Source organism: Choloepus didactylus, chromosome 8 (assembly GCF_015220235.1).
Source record: "Choloepus didactylus isolate mChoDid1 chromosome 8, mChoDid1.pri, whole genome shotgun sequence".
In the NCBI taxonomy this organism is placed as follows: domain Eukaryota; kingdom Metazoa; phylum Chordata; class Mammalia; order Pilosa; family Megalonychidae; genus Choloepus; species Choloepus didactylus.
In genome coordinates this window covers 1,284,891-1,305,177 of record NC_051314.1, presented here as the reverse complement: position 1 = coordinate 1,305,177, position 20,287 = coordinate 1,284,891, and the positions used below count along the sequence as shown (strand labels likewise).

The window sequence follows — 20,287 nt, the reverse complement described above, 5'->3', positions numbered from 1 at the left end:
TGTGTGCACAGGTCTGTGTGTGTGCCTGCAGTTGTGTGTGTGTGCACAGGTCTATGTGGGGGTGTGTCTGCAGTTGTGTGTGTGTGCGCACAGGTCTGTGGGGGTGTGTCTGCAGTTGTATGTGTACACACAGATCTGTGAGTGTCTGCAGTTGTGTGTGTGTGTGTCTGCAGTTGTGTGTATGTGCACAGGTCTGTGTAGGGGTGTGTCTGCCGTTTGTGTGCACACAGGTCTGTGAGTGTCTGCAGTTTGTGTGTGCACAGGTCTGAGTGTCTGCAGTTGTGTGTGTGCGCACAGGTCTGAGTGTCTGCAGTTGTGTGTGTGCACAGGTCTGTGAGTGTCTGCAGTTGTGTGTGTGTGCACAGGTCTGTGAGTGTGTCTGCAGTTATCTTGGGTGTGTGTGTGCACAGGTCTTTGTGGGAGTTGACATTACCTTGGGTGTGTGTGTGTACAGGTCTGTGTGAGTGTATTCACAGTTACCTTGGGTGTGTGTGTGTGTTTGTTGCTGTTGTGACTCATGGCAGCTGGTTTCCTTGTGTGTTTGGGGAAATTTGTTTCCCTGCTGTTCTTTGGTTTCAGTTTTGAGTTGGTGCACTATGTGTGTTGGATTCCTTCGGAAGAATTCCGCGTTGCTTCTGCCAGGAGCGAGTGGCTCTGCCTGACCTGGGCCACTTCATGGGTGACCACACGTCCTGCCTTGCCCAGGACAGGGTTGGAATTAGAATTAATCTGAACAGTGTGCCCTTCCGCTTGGAGAAATGTCCTGCTTGGTTCCACCCGTTCTGTTCCTCCACTCGCTGATGGCCCAGCACATCATCTCTGACCCCAGCAGCTCCGGTGTTCGCCCACACTCGGCCTCAGTTTCCCCATTGGGTGATCACTTAGCTCCCCTCTGTCCATCTGTTTTCCACTCACTTTTTATTTGTGTGTTTCCCTTGGAGAGTTCTCCCACTTCCTTGTAAGCCCAGTGATGCGGTACTGAGTGTGGTGTCCTTCTCGTGTCACGGGGAGAGGGCTCTTCACAGGAGCTGCTGCCACTTGCCGAGAAGGGGTTTCTGTTGTTTTCCCTTCGTTATTGCTCGACTGCCTCCCACCCCCGGCCCCGGCCCGGCCCCGTCGAGCCTTCAGAGTGTCATGTGGCCCATTTGCAGCACTTACCCTGGCTGGAGTCAGGTAATTCTGGATGCCTGGTGTCAGTTCCCGCAGGCAGGGGTGGGAACCAGGTCCCAGCTCTCGCTGGCAACGTCATCAAACGTTAAAGGAATGGACAGAGTCAAACTTTATTATATTCAGTTTTTATTCTCGGGGTTGGTTGCTTCAGAGGTTAGCTGTAGGGTTTTTTTATGTAACTTATTTTACGTATCAGTTCTTGAAAGTGGAATGAAATTGATTTGAAAGAATTCAACTTCTTTGGTTACAGCATCTCTAGTAAACTCCTGGTAAACTCTGTGAAGTGTGAGGGCATAAATTCTAGGCCCAAACGACCTTTTTATACTGTGGTAGGTTTTAATTCATATTCCCCAATCCTTCACCGGGGGCGTTTGAATCTGAATCCATGTCTTTATTTCCTGTTTCTCTTGCCATGTTAAGGTATCTCCATTGTGTAGGTAGATTGCAAAAATGTCATGGGCAAGGTTTTCTGTTTTACTGCTCCTTCATGGGGTTTTTTCTACACACGTTGAGACTAATACATCCACGATAGAATGGATTTGAAACGTGATTTGGTTCCGTGTTTACTGTGATCTCCTCTTTTACAGGTGATGCAGACAGATCGTGTTTATGTTCTCAGGATGCAGAGACCCCTGCGCCCAAGTCAGGAAGTGTGTCTCCGCTGCGTGTCTTCACGGCCACGCCACGGAGGGCCTGAGTGCGGGACTCCACGCAGGTGGTGGTTGCTGCTCCCGTGAGCTGCCGGCTTTGCCTGCAGTGGGATTTGCGGTCAGGCACATTCCCAAAAGTAGCACGAGGGCCAGAGCTACAAGAAACTGAAGCCAGTCTGCATTTGGAGGCACCAGGAGCGTTTGTTCAGTTTTCCCACCCACCTGACGCAGGGACCTGGTGAACCAGCAGGACTAGTGATGGTCAGTCATGGGCGATAACCAGGAGGCCCCGCAGGCAGGGTGTGGTTTTGTTCCTGAGATTCCTAATCATGGTTTGGAAAGAATGGACCTTAAACGTGAGCAGGAGGACACGAAACAGCCGGAGAGCAGTGACGAGCAGCCGGAGCTCCGGGAGCCGGGCCGGGGCCGCGGGGCATCCAGGAGGCACTTCTCCATGGACGCTGAAGACGATGAGGGGCCATGGCTCTCGCAGTACAGCAGCACCCTGTATGACGTGGCCATGGAGGCCGTGACACAGAGCCTTCTTTCCAGCAGGAGCCTCAGCTCCAGGAAGAAGTCTCCAGCTTGGAAACACTTTTTCATCTCTCCTCGGGATAGCACGAAAGCAATATGCATGTACTGCATGAAGGAGTTCAGCCGCGGTAAGAACGAAAAGGACCTAAGCACCAGCTGCCTGATGAGGCACGTGAGGAGGGCGCACCCCACCGTGCTTGCCCCCGAGAACGGGAGCCTCGTCGGCTCGTCCTGCTCCCCACCGGCGCTCCTGCTCCCAGCCCCGGCTGCCGACACCACTGACCTCAGCACCGTGCTCTCGCCCCTCAGACTCTCCCAGAAAGTGGCATCGGAGATCCCGTCCCCTGACCGTGTAACCGAGGAGTCCGCGTCCGCGGTGTCTTCTGAGGATGTTTCATCCGACGTGTCCGTCTCCGAGAGATATGGCAAGGAGGAAGGTCTGGTGGGGCCGTCCCCGCACCTGCCTGGTCTCCATTATGATGACGCGGCGGAACGCACAGAAGAGAGGAGCCTCACAGTCCCGAAGAGCGCACCTGGGTCCCGGAGGCGGTCGGCCGTCTGGAAGCACTTCTACCTGTCCCCCCTGGACAGCGCCAAGGCCGTCTGCATCCACTGCATGAACGAGTTCAGCCGCGGCAAGAACGGCAAGGACCTCGGCACCAGCTGCCTGATTCGGCACATGTGGCGAGCACATCGCTCCATCGTCCTGCAGGAGAACGGCGGCGGCTCGGCCGTACCCCCTTTCTACCCTGCGCCCCCCACCCTGCTGCCTTCTCTCCTGCCCTCGGATGCAGAGTTCGGTTCCGTGTCGGTGTTGCCGGGAAGCCTGCTCCAGGAAGTGGCCTCGGCGTCCTCCTCTCCCGACAGGCTGCCGGAGGAGAGGCCGCCTCGCCTGGCCCCCGGAGCCACACTCCCAGACGACGCAGCGGCGCTCTCCTCCTCAGACGACGTCGGGGAGGCCTCGCTGGCGTCCTCCCCGGAGAAGCCGGGGCCGGGCCTCCTCGAATCGGGAGCTGTGTTTCAGCAGAACAAGAAGGTGATGAAGAGGCTCAAGTCCGAGGTCTGGCACCACTTCTCGCTGGCCCCCATGGACAGCCTCAAGGCCGTGTGCCGCTACTGCAGCTGCGCCATCAGCCGGGGCAAGAAGGGAGACGTGGGCACCAGCTGCTTGATGCGACACCTGTACCGGCGCCACCCGGAAGTCGTGGGGAACCGAAAGGGCTTCCTCAGTGCGAGTTTGGCAAATTCTCCGTACGCCACGTTGGCTTCTGCAGAAAGTTCCTCCTCCAAGTTGGCCGACTTGCCGGCCGTGGCCACAAAAGATAATCAAGTTACGTTTCCTGTGAACAGCAAAAAGACCTCAAAACTGTGGAATCATTTTTCCATCTGCTCGGCAGATTCCACGAAAGTCGTGTGCTTGCACTGTGGCCGGACCATCAGCCGGGGGAAGAAGCCGACGAACCTGGGGACCAGCTGCCTCCTCCGGCACCTGCAGAGGTTCCACGGCCACGTGCTGAAGAACGACGCCGCGGAGCCAGCGCCCTCCCCTCCGGGACCCGTGCCACCGAGCACCGAGTTCCCCGGGGCCCCACCCTCCGACGGCACCGGGGAGAAGTTCTGCGACTCCCACCCAGTTGCCAAAAAAATAACAAGTCTCGTTGCGGAGATGCTTGCACTTGACCTTCAGCCGTACTCCTTTGTGGACAGCGTTGGCTTCACCAGGCTGCTTGAGTACTTGAAGCCCCAGTACGCCCTGCCCGCCCCGTCCTACTTCTCCCGCACGGCTGTCCCAGGCATGTACGAGGAGGTGCGGCGCGTCGTCACGGCCCGGCTCCGGGAGGCGGCGAGCGGCGTCGTGCACTTCACAGCCGGCGTGTGGATGAGCAGCCCGGCGCGCGAGTTCCTGACGCTGACAGCCCACTGGGTCGCCTTCGAGGCGCCTGCACGGCCTCGTGGGGAGGAGCGCCGCCGCGCGGCCCTGCTGGACGTGTCCCAGGTGGACGGCGACTACAGCGGCCACAGCATCCAGAAGCAGCTGGAAGGGCGCTGGGAGGCCTGGGTGGCCGCGGCTGGCCTCGAGGTCGGCATCACCGTCACGGACAGCGCCAGCGTCGGGAAGGCCCTGAACGAGGGGGCGCACTCGAGCGTGCTGTGCTTCAGCCACACCGTCAGTCTTGTCGTCAGCGAGGCCATCAAGAGCCAGCGGATGGTCCAGAACGTGCTCAGCGCCGCGCGCAAGGTCTGCGAGCGGGTGCACCGCTCGCCCAGGGCGCGGGAGAAGCTGGCGGAGCTGCAGAGGGAGTACGGCCTGCCCCAGCAGCGTCTCCTCCAGGACGTGCCATCCCGGTGGAGCACGTCCTTCCACATGCTCGAGCGGCTCATCGAGCAGAAGAGGGCCGTCAACGAGCTGTCCGCCACGTGCGGCTTCAGGGAGCTCATCAGCTGCGACCAGTGGGAGGTGATGCAGTCCGTGTGCCAGGCACTCAGGCCCTTCGAGGCCGCCAGCCGGGAGATGGGCGCACGTGCTGCCACGCTGGGCCAGGTCATCCCCATGGTGCACCTGCTCAGCCGCAAGGTCGAGGCGCTGTTCGAGGAGACGCTGGGCATCGACCCCATGCTGCGGGCCCTGCGGGAGGCCCTGCTGAGCCGCTGCTCCGCTGCCCTCCACGACCCCCGGTACGTCTTGGCCACACTCCTGGACCCTCGCTACAAAGCCTCCTTGTTCACAGATGAGGAGGCTGAGCAGTACAAGCAAGACTTAATCAGGGAGCTAGAAACACTGACTTCTACCTCAGCCGACAGGCCTGTTTCCAACGGGTGTGACGCGGGCTCGCCCCCCAGGGACCCTGCTGGAGAGGAGAACCTGTGGTCGCTCATGGCCAAGGTGAAGAGGAGAGATCGGCGGGAAAGGGCCAAGTTACCTGAAGACATGGTGCTCGCGTACTTGGAGGAGGAGGTGCTTGAGCACGACTGCGACCCGCTGACCTACTGGGACCTGAAGAGGGCCTCCTGGCCCGCACTGGCCGCCCTGGCCGTGCGGTTTCTGGGCTGTCCCCCGAGCCTCGTCCCCGCTGAGCAGCTGTTCTGCACACCCACTGAAAGTGGCAGCTTTAGCCAGTCCAGGCTCACGGTGGAGCATTTTGAAAAGCTCATTTTCTTGAAAGTGAATCTTCCCTTAATATACTTTCAGTATTGAAGCTCATGGATGCCGCCCCGACGGGGGCAGGTTACCGCTCGCCAGGCCTCACCGAGCCACCCGGGACTGCTGCCCTGCCTCTCGGGCCGCGGGCGACCTCGGGTCAGGGGCTCCTCGCCAGCAGGCAAGCACCCCGCTCTCCACGTAACTCTACCTGTGCCTTACTCCCAGCTCTCCAGGCCGTGGCCTGGAGACAGGTTCTTAAAGAATCCACTAGAAACAGCCTGTCCTGTCAAATATGAAATGTGATGACTAGGTTTTAATTCATAACTGTAAGATTTTTTTAAAGTCGGCGGTTAGAGATTTGTTTTAATAGAATGGCAGAAGGATGAAAACGACTTTATGCTGTAGCCTTTTTTCATTTGTCCACAGACCATAAATCAGGTTGAGTTAACCCATGCTTTAACCGCAGCACAGCAGCGCCCGCGGCTGCCCGGGGGGTCTGCAGGGGCGGCGATGAAGCCTCCATCCCCAGGGGATGGCAGTGGGCGTGCAGGAAGACGCAGCGTCTGGAAACAACGAAGGCTGGGTGTCTCACGGAGTCCCGGTTCCATAGCAATCTCGTCGAGAAAACTGTCCAACTGTGCGTCCACATTCAGGTTCTACGTGGTCAGGTAGCCCAGGGAAGCCCCGACTGTCTGCAGCAAGCAGCTCTGAGGCGTTAGTCACGGCTGGAAGATTCATGCTTCCTCTTTAACCAGTGCACAGTGTGGCACGTTTACAGCAGAAACGGTTTATTAAATCTAAGCCTCCAATGCAGTGAATCTGTGCCCCGGAGCCGTCTTTTAAAAACTGTGCACGGATTCCCAGTTTGATGAAATTATGTATAAAATTCTTTTTAGGAGAGATGGCTTGTTAACAGGGAAGATTGTTAAATTACAGTTGTAAGAATAGCCTTAGACTTTAGGAGATTCCTTTTTATTAGGGAAGAATCAGCCATTATTGGGGTATTTTAGATCCCACGGACGTCGGAATGAAGTATCCGTCATCACATTCTTTTTACAAAATGTCTTCAAAGTTTTTGCTTTCACATCCACAAATGGACTCATTTTCCCAATTCAAGCTGATTAAATATTCTGGGTGAAACAGGTCACTCATTTGTCTATGATTTTTTTAGAAAAGTTGTTGTTTTATTAAAATACTGTCCCTATGCTTAATCTAAATTTGCATTGACTATATTTTAGTGTATTTATAAGTGGTGAACTCAGTTTCTGAAATTAAACTTTTTATTTGCAACTTCCTAGTGCTGGCGGACACTGGTTTTTATTTTTAGGGTGAGAAAACAGGCACACCCTATGGGGATCAGTATTGTTCTCGTTTGCTAATGCTGCTGGAACGCAAAATACCAGAGATGGACTGGCTTTTATAAAAGGGGGTTTATTTGGTTACACAGTTACAGTCTTAAGGCCATAAAGTGTCCAAGGTAACACATCAGCAATCGGGTACCTTCACTGGAGGATGGCCAATGGTGACCGGAAAACCTCTGTTAGCTGGGAAGGCATGTGGCTGGCGTCTGCTCTGAGTTCTGGTTTCAAAATGGCTTTCTCCCAGGACATTCCTCTCTAGGCTGCAGTTCCTCAAAAATGTTACTTTTAGTTGCTGTTGGGGTGTTTGCCCTCTCTTGGCTTCTCTGGAGCAACAGTCTGCTTTCAGAGATAATCCTCAAACTGTCTCTCATCTGCAGCTCCTGTGCTGTCTTCAAAGTCTCCCTCTTGGCTGTGTCAAGCTCGCTCCTTCTGTCTGAGCTTATATAGGGCTCTAGTAAACTAATCAAGGCCCATGCTGAATGGGCAGGACCACACCTCCATGGAAATGGTCCAATCAGTTATCACCCACAGTTGGGTGGGGCGCATTTCCATGGAAACAACTTAATCCCCACTAACATGTCAGTTTACAGGCATGGTTTGTCCTAAGGCACAATTACCCTCTAGCTGTGGGCCTGTAAAGCTTAGAACAAGTTATATGCTTCCAATATACAAAGGAGAGATAGTCATAGGGTAAACATTCCCATTGCCATAAGGAGAAAATGAAAGGAAAACAGGGTTAACAGGACCAAAACAGTTCCTAAAACTCGCAGGGCAAACTCCATTAGATTTCCAAGTCTGGGAGTCATTAACAGAACAATGTTGTATCCTTGGGGCTTGAGAGAGCAGGAGTCTGACCCTTCCTAAGGGCCTTTGTGGCAGCCCTTTCCTCTCCAAATGCTGGGGTGAGTGCTGCAACACATCCACACATCGGGGAGACCACCTTCTTGGCCCACCCTCCTCAAATATTGAGGGAGCACCCAGATTCTCTTCCATCTCTGGGGCACACGCTCAACCCCTTCAGAACAGTGGGGTGGCAGCCAGGCTTTCCCCAGTCCCCTGGGAATGTGCTCCACCCTCTTTGGGGCCTGGGGTGGCAGAACTTTTCCTGAGCATCGAGGCGGAAGGCCCACCCTTGACCTCTGGGGCAAACTCACCCTTTCCATGCATGTGGGCCACTCCACTCTCCCAGCCCGAGACCTCCTGACTCCAGACCTCAACCTCCATGGCTCTGTCTTTGAAGAAATTTTTTCTTCAGTTTGTTCCTTGTCTGTCTCCTCCAGCCCAGACTGGCAGCAGCTCTGTCTGTAAAGATCTCACAAAAATTCTGTTGGCTTCGCATGAAGCACACGGGTCAAAGCCATCAGACAATAGGATTTTCTACAAATCCTTTCTGCTTAACTCCTCCAATCTTGTCTTGTTCTGAAATGGCGGTCAGGTTCCATGTTTGGTTACATCCTCACATTTGGGTGTAGCTTCTGAGGTTCCAGCCCCTGGAAGCCCAGAACTTTCCAAACCATCAGCTTCTGGTTTCTTTGAATCCAAGAGTTCAGTTCTAAGTTTATCTCTTTCTGCTCACATTTTACTATAAGCTGCAAGAAGCCAGGGTACATCCTCCACACGTAGTCTGGAGATCTCCTCAGCTAAGTATTCCAGGTTGTTGCTTCCAGATTCTTCCTTCCATCTGACACCAGGGCTCAATTTTGCCAAATTCTTTGCCACTTTAAAACAAGGATCACCTTTCTTCCAGTTCACAACAACACATTCATCATTTTTGTTCAAGGCCTCATCAGAAGTATCTTTAGAGTCTGTATTTCCACAGTCTCTTCAAAGCAGTTTAGGCCTTTTCTATGAAGCTCCTCACAATTCTTCCAGAACCTTCCCCTTATCCATTTAAAAAGCCATTCCAACATGTTTAGTATTTGCAAAAACAGCTGCAAAATCACCCCACACCTGGTACCAAAATCTGTTCTAGTTTGCTAATGCTGCTGGAAAGCAAAACACCAGAGATGGATTGGCCTTTATAAAAGGGGGTTTATTTGGTTACACAGTTACAGTCTTAAGGCCATAAAGTGTCCAAGGTAACACATCAGCAATCGGGTACCTTCACTGGAGGATGGCCAATGGTGTCCAGAAAACCTCTGTTAGCTGGGAAGGCACGTGGCTGGCGTCTGCTCCAAAGTTCTGGTTTCAAAATGACTTTCTCCCAGGACGCTCCTCTCTAGGCTGCAGTTCCTCAAAAATGTCACTCTTAGTTGCACTTGGGATATTTGTCCTCTCTTAGCTTCTCTGGAGCAAGAGTCTGCTTTCAACAGCCATCTTCAGACTCTCTTAACTGCAGCTCCTGGACTTTCTTCAAAGTGTCCCTCTTGGCTGTGTCAAGCTCGCTCCTTCTGTCTGATCTTATATAGTGCTCCAGTAATTTAATTCAGACCGACCCTGAATGGGCGGGCCCACACCTCCATGGAAATTATCCAATCAGTTATCACCCATGGTTGGGTGGGGTGCATCTCCATGGAAACAGTCCAAACATTCCAACTTAATCCCCACTAGCATGTCTGCCCCACAAGATTGCATCAAAGAATATGGCTTTTTTGGGGGACATAGTACATTCAAACTGGCATAAGTATCCAGAACCTGCCTGCTGGCAGCGTTTTCATTCCTCTTGATCCCGGAGGGGAACGTGGGCAGGGAGGTAGCACTCTCCCCACACCCTCTCGGTGGCCGGGCAAGCACAAGAACCTTCCAGGCCCGTTAGGAAGTGCGGAGGCGGGCGGGGCGGGCACCCCAGGGTACTTGGGCTGCGCATACATGCCACGCCCCTCCCATGCCCTTCTGGCCTGGGACGTGCCTGCGTCTCCAAGCACCCCCGGGGCCTGGCTGGGCAGGTGCCCAGGAACCACCATTGCCAGCGAAGCTGGTGGAAGGGCATCTGTGCCTCTCCCTGCGAGCCCCACATGCTCGTCTTCAGAGAGGAGGCCCATGTCCACCCTGGAGCTCGGCCAGCCAGCGTCCTCCCCCGTCAGCAGCTACCCAGGCTCCAGGAAGTCCGAGGCAGAGGATACAGGACGAGTCTCGGGTGTTAGCGCGCACGCCCTCTACTGAGGGGCGAACCCTCACGCTCTTCTGGGGCTGGGAACAGCTCTGAGTCCCCAAAGATCAGAGCTCTGTCCGTGGCAAAACCGCGCTGGCTCCTGGCTAGAGGCCGGCAGGCTGGGGGTGGCCCCGGGGCTGCAGCCTCACGCCCAGCCACTGGGATCTACCAGTCCAGCACCGGGGAGCGAGCCCTGGAGCCGCGCACACATTCCCCTCAGCGTGTGCCGGGCCCTGTCAGGTTTGCCCACGCCCAGGGCAAGAGGGCCTGGCACCCCACATGCAACCGGGAAGATGCCAGGAGCTAAGGCGAGATCCTGGGGCGGGAGCTGGAAATGCAGGCGGGTTCTTGGGGGTCGTGGTGAGAGCAAAGAGGAAGGAAGCGGGACAGGGCGGGGCGGGAGCGTCCAGGGGGCCCTGCTGGAGGTCACCCCCATGGTGAGGGCCCAGCGGGTCTCGGAGGTGCCGCACCAGAGGCTGTGGGCAGCAGGGCCCACCAAGGCCCCCTGCCCCTCACGCCACTGTCCTGGAGATGGCCAGGCCGAAGCATCTAGTCCTCAAGCGAGCGATGCACGCGGTCGTCATGTCCCTTCAGCCCCCCTCGTCTGGAAGGTGTCCCCCCAGCAGCGCCCGTCCGGCTCTCCTCACAGTTGGATGCATCTCTTGCAGGAAAGTCATGGAAGTGACATGTGGTTTTCTCGTGTGTCCCATGCTGGGGGGCAAGGGTCCACCTGTCCCCTCACTGCCGATGGGCCTCTGACCGTTTGACCAGGTGGCGTCCGCAGGCTTCTCCCTGGAGCTACCTTCCCCTTGCAAGTGAAAAAGCATCTGTGTGGAGGGTCTCGTTTCTCATGAAGCTGTAAACGTGTTCATTTATTTATCCACAGGCACTTGGTTTCCTGTTGTATTCATGAGTTATGATCTGTTACTATTATTTTTCTCAAATTTTCCCAGATTTGGCCAGTGGGAGCCTCGGTCTGGCGTCTGTGTCCTTGCAACGTGCCCCCCTTGCTCTTTGAGCACTTGGTGTCTTCTGTGGAAAAGGTCCTGGAGTCCGGCCACGTCTGCGAATGGACCGGAACCACCAGGCGCAGCTGCTCCCAGGCCCCAGGCAGATGCTCTGGGCGCAGCCCCTGACCCAGCTCTGACTCGGACGCCTGCACAGGCCACCCTCAGGACTCAGGACTCCCTCAGATGCCAGGCACCTGCCTCCCGCCCTCAGCCCCTCCACCTCCCCTCGTGGAACCCGGCCCAGGGCGGGCTGCCCTCGCTGGCCGCTGCAGCCCCCTCGCTGCTGGGCCCTGGCAGGTTCCGGACTGTGGGGCGTTCGCCTGCGCCCACCTCAGCCACAGGACCCCAGGGTCTCCTCTGTGGTGGGTCATTACGCCCCCTTGGTGTGGCCGTCCATGAGGCTTTCTTGCCAGAAAGGTCTAGCCTGAGTTTATTCAATCTCAAGATGAAATTTTCACCTTACAAGCAACACAGGAGTAGAGGACTGAGTTAAATAACACCCGGAGGAGAGGCTCAAGCAGCCTGTAACTCGGTCTTCCACAGGACACGTGCACGGCCATTCTAGAAGCTAATGGCTCAGTGTGGGTAGCTGGGACTGGGGCTCGGCGCTGACCCTCCAGGTGCTCTCCAGGCCTCTCCCAGACACCCCCTGCGCCCCCAAAGACCGAGAGCCGCACGTCCCCCAGAGGCGCACCGCGAGCACCACCCCTCCCTGGGTGCTTCTCTCCGTCAGCCTGGGGTGTGGTGCCCTGGGATCCGGCAGGACAGCCGGAGGATCTGCTGATGGGGAAGGTGCCCTCCGGGATGGACATCGCGTGGCCCCGCCGGGGCGGCCCTTCTCCATGAGGCGCCTCCGTCCTCTGCAGCCCAGGGACACGCACCCGGCCAGGAGGGACTCAGCTGCACCCCTGCTGCACGGTCTCCCGGCCGCTCTGCCCACCCTGAGAGCAGGTGGCCCTCGGAGGAGACGCCCCGGCCTCCGGTCGCTGGAGCGGGAGCCTCTCCCCTCTGGTCCCTGCTCCCGGGCCTCCCCTCTGTTCTTTGGGAAAGTCTGCACCTGCTGGTAACTTCACGCCTGGGACACAATGGCTAAAGCCTTTATGTACAACGTTAAATAAAGACATTTCTCTGTGAATGGCCGGACGGCCTCGTTTTGATGAGGAGGGACTCTCCTTACTTGTGAGGACGCGCGGTTAGTAGACATGTTGGTGAAGCGTCAGGGGCCGCGCAGCCGCCTGATGTCTGCGGGCAGCACGTGCCCATCGCCGTGTGGCTTTCCTCTGCAACGGAGGTATTTTGAGATAAAGAGACTCTAAGGCTGACTTCAGTTTGCACATTATTCATGTGACCGTTACAATGGTTTTGAAGGCCTCGGATTTGCTTAATGGAGAAGAGGACATTTACGTCTTGTTTTAGACCTTTCCGTACCATTTACAGTTATTACCATGTGCATATTTAATTTTCTCCAGTGGCGACATCGAGATTCTCCGTGAACTGCACCTGCCAGCAAATTAATCGCTTTTCAAAAACTTAATTGGGGTTGAAATAGGAAATATTTAGGGTTTGACATCCAGTTCCAGGAAATTCCTATCAATGTTATTCTGAAATTCTAACCTGTGGAATTAACATTTTATTCTTATTTGTAAATCAAGATGTGTAGCAATTTGGAATAATTTTGGAACTTATGGAGAGATAATAGCAGTAATTTTTAATGAAGAAAACTTAAAAACCTAGGTTATTAGAGCATACAGATTATAGTTGGTGTGTGGGGGTTAACACTAAGTTCTATATTTGTGTATTACATGCTTGCAAATTTAAACGAAAATTGAGGGATGTTTGTGCCTCCAATGGAGTGAACATGAGCAGATAAGAACCTTGCCTTATTGCAACCAGAAGCAGTTAAAAAGATTTCCAGGGAAATGAGAAGTGCCACCCAAAGTTTATAGGTTTTGTGCAGGACTTCTACCAGTAACGCGTCAGTCCACTGAATTCAGAGACAAGCTTGAGGGCAGAGCCAAGCTCGTGTCCCAACTCCGCCACATATTTAAGGAATAAACTATACCAGTTCTACACAAACTTCCAGAAAATTTAAAAGGAGAAAATACTTCCAAATTCATTGTACAAGGCCAGCATTATCCTGATAACAAAACCTGACCAAGACAAGAAAAGGAATTTGTGATAGCTGGATGAGCAGAAAATACTCAGTATAATTCTTTAGCCAGAAAATGCTTAATATAGTCTTCAATAGCCAATAGATAGTGTAGTCTTCAATAGCAAAAAAAAAAAAAAAAAAAAAAAAAAAGTTTATTAAGATTACTTCATTCAAGCAGCCTTGAGTTATTCTGACCATAAAAAGCCCTTGTTAAAATAACCTTCTGTTGCTCTAATCTCAACAACAAAAAACTTGCTCTCTGCTCCAGGGAACTTTCCCAGCATTGCCCACAGGAGGAAACTGCTATATGATCTGATAAGAACTAGCTTTTTGAAAAACAAACTTGAATGAGGGGAGGACTTCAAGATAACAGGAGATTCTGATCAAACAGCTTTCTCTTTTCTATTTTTTTTTTCCTTTCTGCTTTCTTCTGGATTCTGGCCATTTCTTTGCCTATTTGGGGTTATAAAACCCAAATAACTCTTCTCACTCTGAACTGGACATGAAAGGTTTTTCTTTCCTCCAGTTCCTTATTGATGCATCTTCAATGAACTCACCTTCTCACCAAAACAAAGAGACTTGTTTCTCTGTTTGATGCGGGATCAGGCGGGCCTATTTATGACCATGTTTTCTAATGATAACATCTGCAGACTGATTCTCCTTATGAACATAGATACAAACATTCTTAACAGAATTTTACAAAGCAAATCCAATAATTTGTAAAAAGATGCACGTCATGACCTGATTTATTCCAGAAATGGAGGTTGATTTTACATTCAAAACTCAAACAATGTAATTCACCATATTAGCAAACTAAATAAGATAAGTCATGTCAGTAGACACAGAAAATACATCGGACAAAATCCAGCCCCCATTCCTGATAAAAACTGTAAACAGACTAAGCATAGAGGGGAATGTCCACAGCCTGCGAAAGGGCACCAGGAAGACCTGCAGATACCGTCAGAGCCCTGGGGGGAGGCCGGTGCTCTCCCCGAAGGCCCAGATCAGGGCCAGGAGCCCGTGCTTGTTTCTCCCCAACGTGTGCCGGAGGCTCCGTCCAGGGCAGTGAGGCGAGAAGGCGAGAGCAGAGGCAGCCAGACTGGAAAGGAAGAAATACGCTCTCTGCGCGGGTGGCCCCCTCACCTCTGCGGAAACCCCATGAAATCTGCAAGAAGCACTAATAAATGAGGTTAGCAGGGTTGGAAAAAACCAAGATTACAGGATACAAGATCAATCTATAAAAATAAATTGTACTTCTATATACTAGCACCAAAAATTTGAATTTAATATATTTTAGAAATACCATCCATCACAATATCACAATATATGATCTTGTTAGGGATCGTATGTCTGGCAAACTAAGTGTAGGACATACACAGATAATTACTAAACAATGCTGGGAGAAATTACAGTAGACCTGAGTAAATGGAGAGAAAAACTGTTCATGGATTAGAAAATTCAACATTGTTGTTAAGCTGCTGATTCTTCCCAAATTAATCTACAAATCAATACATTCACCACCAAAACCCCAACATGTTTGTTTTGCATTTTTTTTCTATATAAATTGACCAGCTGGTTCTAGAAATCATAGAAAAATGCAAAGTATCTTGAATACCCGCAACAACTTTGAAAAAGGAGAACAACATTGAGGACTTACACCACCTGATCAGAACTTACTGTAGAGCTACTATAATCAAGACAGTATAACATTGCTGTAAAGATAGATCAACGGGACAGAATAGAGAGCCCAGAAACAGACCACACAAATACAGTCAACTGGTTTTTTGGCAAAGGATAGTATATACTGATAAAAGGTTCAGTCCCCAATGAGATAAAACAATTACAAACACATGCACCCCGCAACAGCCTCAAAATATATGAAGCAAAATTTACAGAATTGAAGGGAGAAATAGTTCTACAGTAACAGTTGGAGACTTCCATAGGTCACTTTCCTTAATTGACAGAGCATTTAAGAAGATCAATAAGGAAATAGAGGATTTGAACAACACTGTCACAAATTAGACCTAAGGAACATATACCAAACAATCCACCCAATAACAACAAAATACACATTATTTTCAAGTGCACATGGAGCAGTCTCCAGATAGACCAAATGTTAGGTCAGAAATCGAATCTTAATAAATTTTAAAATATTGAAATCATACAAATTATCTATTTTGCTAAAATGAAATGAAGCTAGAAATCAATAACAGGGAAAACTGGAAAATTTACAAATATGTGGAAATTAAACAACATACTATTAAACAACCAGTGGGTCAAAGAAGAAACATTAGGAAACAGCACACCAAAACTTATGGGATGCAGCAAAGGCAGTGCTCAGAAGGAAATGTATAGCTCTAAATACATTTAAAAAGAAGAAAGATCACAAATCAGTAACCTAACTTCACACCTAAAGAAACTACAACAAGAACCGCAAACTAAACACAAAGTGGAACGAAGGAAATAGTAAAGATGACAGCAGAGTTTAAAGAAATAGAGAATGGAAAAACAATTCAGAGAATCAGCAAAACAAAAAGTTTGTTTTTTTGAAAAAACCAATAAAACTGACAAACCATTAGCCAAACTGACAAAGAAAAAGAAGGAACACAAATAATTAAAATCAGGAATGAAAGTGGAGCCATTACTAATGACCTTACAGACATAAAATGGACTATAAGAGAGTACTATGAACAATTATATGTGAATAAATTAGAAAACCTAGATGAAATGACATATTCCTAGAAACATAAAAATTACCTAATGTGATGCAAGAAGAAATAGAAAACATGAACAAGTAAAGAGACTGAATCAGAGTTCAAAAACTTCCCAACAGGGGAAAGTCCAGGACCCAATCTTGTCACTGCTAATTTTACCAAACATTTAAAAAAGAACTAACGCCTATCCTGCTCAAACTCTTCCAAAGAATTCAAGAGGATACAACACTTCCTAATTCATTTTATGAGACCAGAATTAGCCCTACACCAAAGCCAGATAAAGATATCACTGGAAGGAAATTACAGACTAATATCCCTTATCAATAAAGAGGCAAAAATCATTCACAAAATACTGGCAAATCAAGTCCATCAGTATATGGAAGGATTATACACCATGACCACGTGGGATTTATCCTAGGAATGAAATGATGGTTCGACATAAGAAAATCAATGTAAAACACTGTAGTAAAAGAATGAAGGAAATAAAACATGATCATCTCCACTGAAACAGAGAAGACATTTGACAAAATCCAATATTCTTTCGTGATAAAAACACTCAGAAAACCAGATATGAAGGGGAAGTTTCTCAACATGATAAAGGGCACTTATGAATAACTCGTAGCATATATCACACTCAATGGCGAGAGACTGAAAGCCTTCCCTCTAAGATCAGGAACAAGACAAGGATGCCCGCTGTCACCACTGTTATTCAACATTGTGCTGGAAGTTCTAGCCAGAGCAATTAGGCAAGAAAAAGAAATAAAAGGCATCCAGATTGGAAAGGAAGAAGTGAAAATATCCCTATCTGCAGATGACATGGTCTGATATATAGGAAATCCCAAAGAAAGAAAGGTACTAGAAAAAGCTAGTAGCTGCTAGAACTAATGAAGGACTTCAGCAAAGTTGCAGGACACAAGATGAACACACACAGATCAGTTGGGTTTCTATACACCAGTACTGAGCAATCTGAAAAGGAAATCAATAAAACAATTCCATTTTCAATGACATCCAAAAGAATAAAATATCCAGAAATAAATTTAACCAAGTTGGTGAAAGATGGTACACTGAAAACTACAAAACATTCCTGGAAGAAATTAAAAACTGAAACAAATGGAAAGACATCCTGTGTTCATGGACTGGAAGACTTAATATTGCAAAGATCTCAATACTGCCAAAAGAAATCAACAGATTCAGTGCAATCCCTATCAAAATTCCAGCAGCCATTTTTGCAGAAATGGAAAAGTTGGTTCTCCAATTCATATGGCACTGCAAGGGGCCTGAATAGCCTTGCAAAGGAACAAAGGTAAAAGACACACACTTCCTGATTTCCAAACTCACTACAGAGCTATAAGTAATTCAAACAGCATAGACGGACATAGAGACAATGGGATAGAACTGAGAGTCCAGAAATGAATCCACACACCTGTGGCCGGCTGGTTTTTGACAGGGCTCCACGTCCACTCAACGGGGAAAGAACAGTCTCTTCAGTAAATGGTGCTGGGACAGCTGGAGACCTCGTGCAAAGCCATGGACTGTGCCCCCCCGCTCCGCCCCACCACACGTGAGAATGTGTGTAGCAATTCACAGACAACACCCAGCTGGAAACAACACAGATGTCCATCTCCCACCTCAGCGGGCAGTACCTGACTTGAACGTGATCTCCACCCTGTTACCACTGATGGGCTCCGTGGGCACTTCCTGGGTTTGGGGATGCTGTGGACATGGCGTCTATGAGCTCATCGTGACTTGTCCTTTCTCGTTCTGAGTGACAGTGGGTTAGGCGGTTTCCTTAAACAGGCGCCAAAAGCACAAACTATACAAGAAAAGTCTGATAAAATGTCCTTCGTTGAGATTTAAAACTTTTGCTCTTTGTCAAACATTGTTAAAAAAACAAGAGGCAAGCCACAAACTTGGAGACTGTTTTTACAAAGGTAAAAATTTGACAAAGTGCTTGTATCCAGAATACAAAAAGAACTCATAACTAAATAATACGACAAACGACCACATTAAAAATGGACACACTGTTTAAACAGATACTTCACAGCACAGGTATACAAATGGCAAAGGTATTCACCAACACTCATCACCAGAGAAGCGCAAAACAAAACCGCAATGAGATCCCATGTGCCGCTTCTGAATGGTTCATGTTACAGAGACTGTACCAAGCTTCGGTGAGGATGCCGAGAAACTAGAACTCACATCCATGGCTGATGAGAAATAAAACAGTGTAGCCACTTTGGAAAACTGTATGGCAATGCCCCATGAGGTTAAACGTATTTATCGTATGACCCAGAATCCCTCTGCCGGGTGTTTCCCTGGGAGAAATGAGAACATGTGTCCACATAAGGTACATGTGTGAAGGTTCAGAGCAGCTGCAGGGATTGAATCCTGTGCCCCACAAAAGATACGTTCGCGCCTTCATCTGCTTGGCTGTGCATCTGAGCCCTCTTGTTAATAGACCTTTGAAGATGCTGTCAGTTAAGGGGCCCAAGAGTGGGCGTGGGCCCTAACCCAACACAGGGATTTGGTCACAGAAGAAGACACATGGAGCAGCCAGCAGCTGGAAGCCAGGAAGGCCAGAAGAGACAGGAGAAGATGCCACTGTGTGCATCGCCGTGAAACGGAAAAGCCAAGGACCGAGGGTCATCAGCAGCCGGCCCCGGAGCGCCAGTCTTCAGAGAGAGAGAATCGTCTTGCCAATGCCTCGATGTTGAACTTCTATTAGCCTCAAAACTGTGAGCCAATAAATTGCTGTTGTTAAGTCAACCCATTGTATGGTACTTGTTTTAGCAGCCAGGAAACGAAAACGATAGCATTATAAATAACAGCAAAAATCAGAATCAACTCAACTCACCATAAACTAGTGAACAGATAAACAAATTATGGCATATTCTTTCAGTGGAGGGCTGACTCAGAAATAAAAAGGAATCAAATGTAATATATATAACAAGTATGAATCTCAAAAACATGCTAAGTGAAAAAAGTTGAAACCTAAAAGATTACGTACTGCATGTTCCTTTTTCTTTTAAATGCAACTTTATTGAGCTATATTCGCATAACATACAGTCCTTCAAAGTGTGCAATCATGTTCCTTTTTTATAACAGAAAGCGGATCAGTGGTTACGTCAGCACGGTGGGGGGGGTGGCTGGTAGATATGCTCACCTATAGCCATCAGACTACACACTTGGAATTGAATTTTGTTACCTGTAAACGGTGAATGCCTTAATACTCAAAAAGGAGGAGGAACCCCACAGTGTTCATACTCAGAATTAGAACCACTTAGAAGACACAGCAAATGAGAAACGCACATCCTTAGGAATGAACTTGGTGGCAGTATTCAAAACCCCCGTGTCAGCTTCTGGGGCCGCTGTAAGGAGTGACCCCAGACTTGTGGGTTTAAAAGAATAGACGTTTTTCCTCTAAGTTCTGGAGGTCAGAGCCTGGGATCGACACGTGGGCAGGGCCCTGCTGCCACCGAGGGCCCTGAGGGAGGCTCCCAGCTTCGGGGGCCCCCAGGTTTCCTGGGCATGGGGCTGCCCCGTCCAGCCTTGACTCCCGCTGCCCCACGGCAGCCCCTCTTCTCCCTCCGTCTCTCCTAAGGATGCTGATGTTGAGCCAGGCCCACCTGGGTCACCCACATGACCCCATCTCAAGGGCCTTCACTGAGTCACATGTGCAAAGATCCCTTCCAAATAAGGTCACAGATCCAAGGGTCAACCCTCTGCACTCCCCACAGGAAGGAAAGTGTTAAAACCCAAAGACTGACAGAAAAGGAGACTTGAAAATGGAAAGACATCCTTTCAATAAATTTATAAATTTAAAGCAATAAAAATACTGGTGAGCTTTTTTTATGAAACCAGGTAAATTTATACTAAAGTTCCCGTGGAAAAATAAACATGCAGGAATAGCCGGGAGAATACTGAAAGCTCTGAGTGGCCTCTACCGTCCCAGACAAGACGATGCAAACATGGCGGCTCCAGCGTGGACGGACAGACTGACAGTGAAACGAGCAGAAAGCTCAGAGAGGACCCAACACGCACAGGTTACCCCGCAAAGCTGCCTCTCGAACCACGGGGGCAAAGAAGAGGGACAAGACCCAGCGAGGCCCAGGCCTCCACCAACCGGAAACAGGCCCCGGGGTTGGGGGGACAACAGAAGTCAGCCACAAGACCCCTGGGGTCCCGGGCCGGGGGATGACAGACCGCGAGTTCCAACTCTTCCTTGCGGGTTTGGTTTTCGTAGCCGCGAGGCAAAGCCCCCTGAGACTCTACCATGTACTCTGGTAGTGAGCAAAGCAGGGTTATTGCTGGAGCCAGGACAGCCAGACGTGGGACAGAGGGACAGAATCCAGGGAGGTGTGGGCTTGTGCCCGCGATGTCCCCGCCGTGGCGTGTGTGGGGGGCAGGTGCTCCCTCGCTGTGCCCACAGGCCTGAGAGCTGCCCCCGCAGCAACGCGGGGAGA

General features: G+C 50.3%; 1 protein-coding gene across 1 annotated transcript in view; it reads left to right on the top strand.

Moving 5' to 3' along the window:
* Positions 1-6,707, top strand: part of ZBED4 (zinc finger BED-type containing 4) — a 35,135-nt gene extending 28,428 nt beyond the window's left edge. The window contains exon 2 of the mRNA XM_037846668.1: positions 1,758-6,707. Coding sequence (XP_037702596.1) covers positions 2,089-5,550 — 3,462 coding nt within the window. The 5' untranslated portion in view covers positions 1,758-2,088 and the 3' untranslated portion in view covers positions 5,551-6,707. The remainder of the gene's footprint in view (positions 1-1,757) is intronic.
* Positions 6,708-20,287: the final 13,580 nt, after the last annotated feature.